The 10,049-nt window shown below is 45.0% G+C and overlaps 1 protein-coding gene across 1 annotated transcript in view; it reads right to left on the minus strand.

Moving 5' to 3' along the window:
• The window catches only part of LOC143290946 (sodium/calcium exchanger 1-like), a 25,991-nt gene extending 25,018 nt beyond the window's left edge, over window positions 1-973 (minus strand). Inside the window, exons 1-2 of the mRNA XM_076600521.1 lie at window positions 722-973; window positions 1-99 (exon numbers count right to left, since the gene is read on the minus strand). The exon at window positions 1-99 is cut by the window's left edge and continues 123 nt beyond it. Coding sequence (XP_076456636.1) covers window positions 1-99; window positions 722-973 — 351 coding nt within the window. The remainder of the gene's footprint in view (window positions 100-721) is intronic.
• Window positions 974-10,049: the final 9,076 nt, after the last annotated feature.

The raw sequence follows: 10,049 nt of genomic DNA on the forward strand, positions 1-10,049 counted from the left end.
GAAGTCGTTGAAGACCACCTCGATCACCGACAGCAGGATCTCCGGGGCGCTGGAGCCCAGCGCCATCAGGGTCAGGTTGGCCACTGTGTCGTTCCACACCTTGCAGGGAAACACAATGATAGGAATATAGTGGGGAAACATTAGTTAGAGTGTGAGATACATATATATATATATATAATCGGTGGCATCGTTAATGGGAAATGTCAGCCCGAATTTCCTACGAACATCAGAGAAATGAATCTGCATTGGTGCTTTGGTATGTATACGACGTATATATACATATATATAGAGAGAGAGAGAGAGAGGGTGTGTGTGTGTGTGTGTGTGTGTGTGTGTGTGTGTGTGTGTGTGTGTGTGTGTGTGTAAGAGAGACAGGCACATAGACATTCAGAGACATTGACTGACAGACAGAGAGCGACTGGGAGAGAGACAGACAGACAGAGAGGCAGAGACAGAGAGGCCGAAATACAGAGGCACAGTCACAGACACAGACAGAAAAAGAAAAAGAGAGTCGGAGAGACAGAGGGACAGAGACACAGAGATAGAGACAGACAGAGAACATAACACAATTCCGACAGTCAATACCTTGCACCTTCTCGGTGCCAGGCTTGCTGGAAATAGAGAAAGAGAGACAGACAGACAGAGACAGACAGAGACAGACAGACAGACACAGAGACAGACAGACAGAGAGTACATAACACAACACCGACGAATAGCTGACCTTCACTTGCACCTCCCTGGTGCCAGACTTGCTGGACGGGTCTGCGATGAGGACGTTGGTGGTCTTGCTGGTGATCATCTCGATGGCGCGCATGAAGATGTCGGCGATGATGGCCACGCCCATGAAGCAGTAGAGAAGGCCCAGGAGGTAAAGGAAGGCTCGAACCCCAGTGCTCCACGTGTACTCGTTGACGAAAGGCATCAGGAAGCCTTTGTCCGAGCACTCGTAGGTGCTGATGTCACACGTCGACATAGTGGACAGGTGGTGGTGATGGTAGTGGTGGTGGTAGTGGTGGGGGCCTCAAGGTGCTTTGTCGGTGGTGATGTGGTCTGTCGGTCTGAGCTGAAAGTGAAAATTCCTCAGTCGGCTCTACCCAGGTAGGACAGGGGCAGGCAGGCAGGCTGTTGTGTGTGCAAAAGACTCCGTGTTTTTTTTGTTTTTTTTTTTCTACAGAGTTTGGTCTTTGACCGAAGAACGACGATATAAAGTATCAAGTTAAGTTAAGGCCTGTTTGCTTGTGTTAAAGGTTAAGTTGTATCAGGTGCTTGGGGTCTTGGTGTTTTAATTTGTTGTTGTCGTTGTTTTGTGTTTTGGTGGGTTTTGTGAGTGTGAGTGTGTGTGTGTGTGTGTGTGTGTGTGTGTGTGTGTGTGTGTGTGTGTGTGTGTGTGTGTGTGTGTGTGTGTGTGTGAAAACGTTTCGTTATTCCAGGGGAGTGGGTGGAGTCCCAGAGGTCTCCTTATGCTTTACACCAATTCTAGTCCTGCGTGGTCAACTGATATAGATAAGATATTGTTAGCGAAAGGAAGGAAGAAAAGAAAGAAAGATGGGGGTGCGGAGGAATGAAGGAATGTGAACACAAAGACACAAAGGTATTTGAATACGGCGAACTGATGGATATTTCTGAATTGATAAAGGTAAGAACTAAGAAAAAAGACGGAATGGAAGACAGAAGATAAAAGAGAGAAAAAAAAACAGAAAAGAAACAAAAAGGCAGAGACCCTCTGTGTGTCTTCTGATTTAAAAAAAAACAAAAACCTATTAGCTGCTGTACGCCCGCCATTAAGGTCATGTTGTTCGGTTGCTTGGTGTCTTGATGTTGTGTGAAGGTTTCGTTGTTCAAGGGAAGGGACTCTTGAGGATCTGTCGGCTATATACAGTTGCTGGTCCTGTTTGTGGTGAATTCATAAAAGCATAGATGACCTGTTCACTGAAGGCGGGAAAGAAGGAAGAGGGAAATGAGAAGAGGAATTAAGGGACAAAAATAAAGATAAAAATTGGAAAATGGTGAATGATGGATATCACTAAATGACTAAGGACGGAATGGAAGATAGACGAGAGAAATAAAATCATAACAGAAAGAAAAAAAAAGAACTGAATTTAACTCTCTCCATACGAACGGCGAAAGAGACGACGTTTACAGCGTTTCACGCCAATTACCATCATCAAAATATTGCAAGCGGAAGGCTCTTATACTGAAGAGGTAAATGTTGACAAAGAATACCACAATTCTGACGACGGAAGCTAAAGGTTGGGTCATTCAGACACCCACTGGACATCTGAAGGGTCTGTGTAGAGGAGAAAAAAGGACTGGCCGTACTGAGTGAGTTAAAGACCTTTTGGCCTGTGCAAGCCCGCCTTTGAGGTCACGTTCTTCAGTTGCTGGGCTTTTAGTGTTTTGTGTGAAGGTTTCGTTGTTCGATAGGGTGGCTGCAGTGGCCCTCTTCGTGGTGAACTGATGTTGATATATAAGTCAATTGTTAAAGGAAGGGAGGCAAGGGAACTGAATGGCGGAAGAACTGAAGGGATGCGAAAACAAAGACACACAGGTATGGTAATATTGCATTTTGTATTTCTTTTTATCACAACAGATTTCTCTGTGTGAAATTCGGGCTGCTCTCCCCAGGGAGAGCGCGTCGCTACACTACAGCGCCACCCATTTTTTGTATTTTTCCTGCGTGCAGTTTTATTTGTTTTTCCTATTGAAGTGGATTTTTCTACAGAATTTTGCCAGGAACAACCCTTTTGTTGCCGTGGGTTCTTTTACGTGCGCTAAGTGCATGCTGCACACGGGACATCGGTTTATCGTCTCATCCGAATGATTAGCGTCCAGACCACCATTCAAGGTCTAGTGGAGGGGGAGAAAATATCGATGGCTGAGTAGTGATTCGAACCAGCGCGCTCAGATTCTCTCGCTTCCTAGGCGGACGCGTTACCTCTAGGCCATCACTCCATGGTGAATAGGTAGCCATCACTAAATTACTCAGTAAGGGTAAGAATGAAGAAAAAATGACGGAAATGAAGATAAAGATTGAAGGGAAAAAAACACAAACAAGCTGATGAAAGAAACAAGAAAAAATAATAAAAGAGCAGACAAACACACACACACACACACACACACACACACACACACACACACACACACAATACATACATACATACATACATACATACATACAACAAAACAAAATTAAAGAAAAGCTACAGAGAACTGAGCGACAGTCTGTATGTGTGTATGTAGTGACTGGTGTGTACCTTAACATCCAAAACAAACCAGATAATCGCAGTGCCTGCCAAAAGTAGGGTATAACCAGAAACACATCGGAGGATTAACAACCCTCGCGGGAACAAGTCGAACGCTCACTTGTAGCCTTAGTGGCTCAACCTGATTCAACGCGTGTCATGCCATTGGAATAATATAGCAATATAGCAATACCTTATTTTTACTTTTGATTAACTCTCTCCATACGAACGGCGAAAGAGACGACGTTAACAGCGTTTCACCCCAGTTACCATCATCAAAATATTGCAAGCGGGAGGCTCTTATACTGAAGAGGTGAATGTTGACAAAGAATACCACAATTCTGACGACGGAAGCTAAAGGTTGGGTCATTCAGACACCCACTGGACATCCGAGGGGTCTGTGTAGAGGTGAAGAGAGGACTGGCCGTACTGAGTGAGTTAAGTGTACGTGTGCATAGTTAGCAACCTTGATGAGCGGACACGATATAAAACCCTAAGAATACGATTCGTTCTGTCAATGACTCCGGTATGCCTTGTGCTTGTGTTGTCATCTGATCTGAAACGTCTTTTTATCAGTCTCCGTGATACTGTTTGTCGGTCTCTCTCTCTCTCTCTCTCTCTCTCTCTCTCTCTCTCTCTCTCTCTCTCTCTCTCCCTCTCAGTCCATGTATCTAAAATTACATAATCTAAAAGAGGATGCATTCAACAGAAAATACAAACACGATTAATTTGCGAAACATATCCCCGTACACCACTGTAAATTGTTTTTCCTTTTTTCACACCCCTAAAAGTTAGAGAGAGAGAGAGTCTAAATCATCCTTTCCTTTCTTATCAGTACCTGAAGTTTATGCAGCTCTTCCGTCTTTGAAACAACCATGAAAGATTTTCTGGAGTTTGATGGGAACATCGTGAAAAGCTCAGCATCCGTGATAAATATACCAGTGTCTGATACTGACAGTTTCTTCGCTTAAACAACTGGAAGATGTTTGTCCATAATGGTATGATTTCTCATGTCTTTTGAGATCCATCCTTGACCTGCAGGCTCTTGAGGAAGTATTTATTCACCTTTTTTTTCACAAGGCCTGACTAAGCGCGTTGGGTTACGCTGCTGGTCAGGCATCTGCTTGGCAGATGTGGTGTAGCGTATATGGATTTGACCGAACGCAGTGACGCCTCCTTGAGCTACTGAAACTGAAACTGAAACTAAGGAAGAAGGGAAAAGTATGAACTGAACCTGTAGGGGCACCCGATCGATGTAGATACACCTCTACAGACTTTTGCAATGGCGGTCCCACAGTAACTTTCAAGTAAGCAACAGTGATTCCAGTGTTGACGGAGAGTTACCACAGTAATCACTAACTAAACTACACACGAATATTAGCCATGTTAGTTTTCATCAAAAGCAGAGCTTACCAAGGAAACAGTTACCAAACAGTTTGAATTAACGCAATTATCTCAAAACACAGTTGAGAAAGTCATTCATGTCATATACCGCGAATGTAAAAGATCGACAAACAGCTCATGAACATCAATAACAATGAAGTGACTGGGGAGCTTTGTTCAGGGGAAAAACTTCTGATTTCATTTTCTTGAAAAGAAAGTAGCTGTACATGGCCCTTATAAAGGTATTGTTCACTTTATATCTCGTGTGTGTGTGTGTGTGTGTGTGTGTGTGTGTCTGTGTCTGTGTGTGTGTGTGTGTGTGTTATCTTGCAGTCCTACAAATATCTATTACGAGCCCATGCCTTTTTTTTCTTTTTTTTTTTTTTCCAAATTAACGTTTCATGTTTCAGACGCAGAACTCTCACAGACGTAATCAGTTTCATCAGCCGAATCGGATCGAAACGTCCGACTGTTCGTCTCCAGGATCCGCCATCAAATGTCATTCGCAGACACGTTAAATTCTTATCAGTCAGTACAGCTATTAAACGGCGATGCGCGTACAAGGTCTGACGTGTAAGAGAAAGCTATACATGAATACAGTAACTGGACCCTCACGAAATGTCAGCATACAGGCCAAGTGTGTTGCATCGAACGGAACTGATAGAGAGGGTTTGCAAGCAGCAAATCGATGCCGTACGGGTTTGGCATGAAGGGATGCATATTTTATCGAGAGACAGAAATGAAGTCAGCAGTCAGCGGTTCATTCATTGATGAGTATCACCTCGTTTGCACATTGTCTATCTCTTTTGCACGGTCCCGATATCTTTCTCTCTTACGAGTTGGTTTGTGTTGTATACCTTCTCTCCTGACTAAATCCCCCCACCCCACCCCCATCCTCTCAACACGCACACACCACGCGCACACACACACACACGCACGTACACACACACACACACACACACACACACACACACACACACACACGCATACACGCACACACACACACACACACACACACACACACACACACACACACACGAAAGGGGGTAACGCATGTGTTCACATGCTTATATTCACATGCGTGTTCGCTTGCTCAAACAAGCAAGTACACACACACACACACACACACACACACACACACACACACACACACACACACACATACACACACACACAATCATCATCATCATCATCATCATCAACAACAACAACAACGCATTCATCACAGCGCAAAACACTCACAAAGACAATAAACTCGACAGCCAGTGTGCACATCCTATGCTCTGCAAGGTTCCTCGGGCAATCTGAAATGATTAGACCTTCCCCAGTATCAAATTATTCACGACTCTACCTACAGTCTCCATGCGGCGCCAAGAGTACGGCGGACCTCTCTCACAACTTTCTTCACCGCAGTTAACAGTAAGTATCGATCAAATCATTTACATGTGTAAGTGTTCCAGACCTCGAAACAAAGCACACAAGAAGTTCGGAATTTTTACCTTTTGGATCAGTTCTAAGCGGATCAAAGTTATGTGAAAACTGATAAACTATATTATCTGATTGTAGTCGCCGTTCATTCAAAATTCTGAACGTTTTTGTTGATATATGTCTGTCTGTCTGCCGCTCTCTCTCTCTCTCTCTCTCTCTCTCTCTCTCTCTCTCTCTCTCAAGCCTTGATGATTATGAATCCTAAATTAAACAGAAAATTAAATTAAACAACTTTGTTTAATCGAAAGGAAAAGGAAAATCGTGAAAACAAAACTTCGTTGTTTTTACTTACTTTCTGAGCGGTCGCTGAATGTACAAAAAAAAATAATAAATCCGAAAGGTGCTGCGCCGCTCTGCAAGCAACAGAGGCAGCAGAACCCGAAAGTGCAACAAGAAAAGCGTTCTGCAACGCTGGAAGCCACTTGGTAACGTCTCGCGCCACGACACGAGCAGTTTGTCACAAACCCATGTGTCCAGCCTTTTCCTTCGTTCAGAAGCATCGAGTTCTAAGCGCGCACATGTGCCACAGTATGGAGAAGACTTGTACCATGAACGACTGAAAGGGGCGGCGATTCTATGTGAACGTAGTGACCGTGGGTGGTTGGGCGACGGAGGTTTGTTGCCAACAAACAGTATGAGCAGCATAGATTTTTTTTTTTTTTTTTCACCTGGTGAGAGAGGGTGTGATCGAAATGAATGTTTTATGTTCGACCGTGTATAAAGTGCTTGGACAGATTATCGGGGATAAGATCTGACGTATGTCTGACCAGGGCGAGAGACCTCAGGTCTGTGGCCTTAACGGGATTACTGGCCATGAGTGGGAGGCGCGTTATCTTTGACAAATATATGAATACGGAGCGAGCGTCTCACTGCGGTAAAAATATCGGACTCCCTGCCGGAGTCTGCACTGGTGGGTCACGGTGAAGTATGTGTAGTTAAAATAGCGTGTTTGGCACCCAGGCCTTACTGGTCAGCCCCGTAAGTCCATGGCAGATGTGTATTCACCAAACGTTGATAGCAGGCATGACAACGACAGTGGAGTGATGGCCTAGAGGTAACGCGTCCGCCTAGGAAGCGAGAGAATCTGAGCGCGCTGGTTCGAATCACGGCTCGGCCGCCAGTATTTTCTCCCCCTCCACTAGACCTTGAGTGGTTGTTTGGACGCTAGTCATTCGGATGAGAGGATAAACCGAGGTCCCGTGTGCAGCATGCACTTAGCGCACGTAAAAGAACCCACGGCAACAAAAGGGTTGTTCCTGGCAAAATTCTGTACAAAAATCCACTTCGATAGGAAAAACAAATCAAACTGCATGCAGGAAAAAAAATACAAAAAATGGATGGCGCTGTAGTGTAGCGACGCGCTCTCCCTGGGGAGAGCAGCCCGAATTTCACACAGAGAAATCTGTTGTGATAAAAAGAAATACAAATACAAATACAAATCAAACTGTGTGTCCTAGCATTCCGATAGTGCACATATAATTCTTTCACCCTTCTCTAAGGGAGGAAGATGGCAGAATGGTTAAGACGCTCAGCTGCCAATACAGAGAGTCCGTGAGGGTGTGGGTTCGAATCCCGCTCTCGCCCTTTCTCCTAAGTTTGACTGGAAAATCAAACTGAGCGTCTAGTCTTTCGGATGAGACGATAAACCGAGGTCCCGTGTGCAGCACGCACTTGGCGCACTGAAAAAGAACCCATGGCAACGAGAGTGTTGTCCTCTGGCGAAATTACGTAAAATGAAATCCACTTTCATAGGTACACAAATATGTAAGCATGCACTCAAGGCCTGACTAAGCGCGTTGGGTTATGCTGCTGGTCAGGCATCTGCTCAACAGATGTGGTGTAGCGTGTATGGATTTGTCCGAACGCAGTGACGCCTCCTTGAGAAAGTGAAACTGAAACTGAAACTCACCATTCTCTGGCTGCTCCTGTTTCACAATGACGCGTCAGAAATAAAATATCCCACAGGTTTATTTGTTGGCCAAGATATAATTTGTGTCCTGAATTTCCAATGGTCTTTGTTGAAGCACAATTACACCCAACTTTTCCAACCCTTTTTGATTAAACTGAGAAAGCAAAATACAGCACCATACGTACTGGCAATTTGTTGGTTTGATCTGAAGACAGTTTTGTGATGCTCACATCTTCTTTTTCAGTATGAACGGTATTTATGAAACACACACATGAAAGCACATGTATACACAGTCTCTCTCTCTCTCTCTCTCTCTCTCTCTCTCTCTCTCTCACACACACACACACACACACACACACACACACACACACATACACACACACAAATTCACATGCAAACATTCATCGTCATTGTTAATCCTGTCATAAAAAACCAATGCTTTGTTTAAATTTTATTTATTTTCAATATATCACAAGCAGTATATGCAAAAGATCAAATTCTTTTTTTTTTCACAACAAAGCTAACATATACATAAAAATATATCATATGAACTTTGAAAAAACAACACATTAACACCTGACATAAACGATCTTTTCAAATCTGTCAAGTTTCCAATGTGGCATATTGCACCAAAAACAAAGGAAATTTTCTATCTAAAATTACGTTTAAGTAACATACTTACCGTGACCCACTAGTGCAGACTCTGGCAGATGTCTGACATTCCTGTCCTGTGCAAACTACTATCCGCCTATGCGGAAAAAACGAAAGTAGCTACAGCCGATAACCTCCCGGAAGTGGGTAACCTCCCCTGTGCCCACCTGGCTAGCGCCTTCTTTTGACGGCAATATGCCAGAACTTGCGCAGCGAGCAGGGAGAACAGGAAGCGGGGAGGCCGGGAGGGTCTTAAATCTGGGTCACGGTAAGTATGTTACTTAAACGTAATTTTAGATAGAAAATTTCCTTTTAATTACACATACTTAACCGTGACCAACTCGTGCAGAATAGCGCGACAAGATGGAGGGCTCACCTGTTCTACTGTCTGTGTGCTGCGATGGCCTGTTGTGCAACTACCACAGAAGTGATGCCTCTTGAGCCATCATCCCACAAGCGTGCGACGTCTCTCAGGTAGAAGTCGATGAAGGTGGCAGGGTTTTTCCAGTAGGCAACATCCATGATGTCTTGCAGCCGTGCTGAGTGGGCTAAGGCAAGAGAAGAGGACCATGCTCTGACTTCATGTGCTCTGGCTGAGGAGGCATCAAGTCTCAATCCTGTGTCTGCATACACGCCTTTAATCGCATTGACTATCCATGGAGACAGAGACGTCTTGCTAATGTCACGCGGATGGTCCAGATTCCAGCTAATGAAGAGGCGTCGTTTGGACGATCGGAAGGGACGTGACCTTTTAAGGTATATGCGCAGGGCCCTGACCGGGCAGAGGAATCTGTCCTCGTCGTCATGGGCCAGTATACAGGAGAGCGGTTTGATGAAAAGAATGGGAGAGGGTGTACTGGGAGTTTGATTTATTGGCAAGAAATTCAGGAAGGAACCTAAGTGAGATAGATCCCTCCGGCTCAAAGGCCCTATCCTGTGTGACGCCACTGAGGGCATGGACCTCACTACAACGCCTACCTGAAGCAAGTGGGATGAGAAAGAGTGTCTTCATGGAGAGTAGCTTGAAAGGAGCTATAGCAAGGGTTTCGAAGGGGGCCTTGCGGAGGTATTGTAGGACCAGAAAAAGGTCCCAAGAAGGGGTCCGAAGGGATTTACGTGCGTGACTGAGGGAAGCCCCTCGAACCAGTGCTCCGAGCAGGGGGTCATCTGAGAAAGAGGGCCCGCCCAGTTGCCGAAGAGTGGAGCTGATTGCAGTGCGATGGACGCGTACTGCGGAGGCGGAGAGGCCTTTGGAGGAGGAGAAGAAGGCAAGGAAGTTGGCGAGATCCATATTGGATGGGTGCGTGGTACTGACTGAGTGGGTTGAGCACCAGGAGAGCCAGCGGTTCCAGTGTGCAGAGTAAACGCCTTGAGTG

The sequence above is a fragment of the Babylonia areolata genome, chromosome 1, assembly GCF_041734735.1.
Source record: "Babylonia areolata isolate BAREFJ2019XMU chromosome 1, ASM4173473v1, whole genome shotgun sequence".
Classification (NCBI taxonomy): domain Eukaryota; kingdom Metazoa; phylum Mollusca; class Gastropoda; order Neogastropoda; family Buccinidae; genus Babylonia; species Babylonia areolata.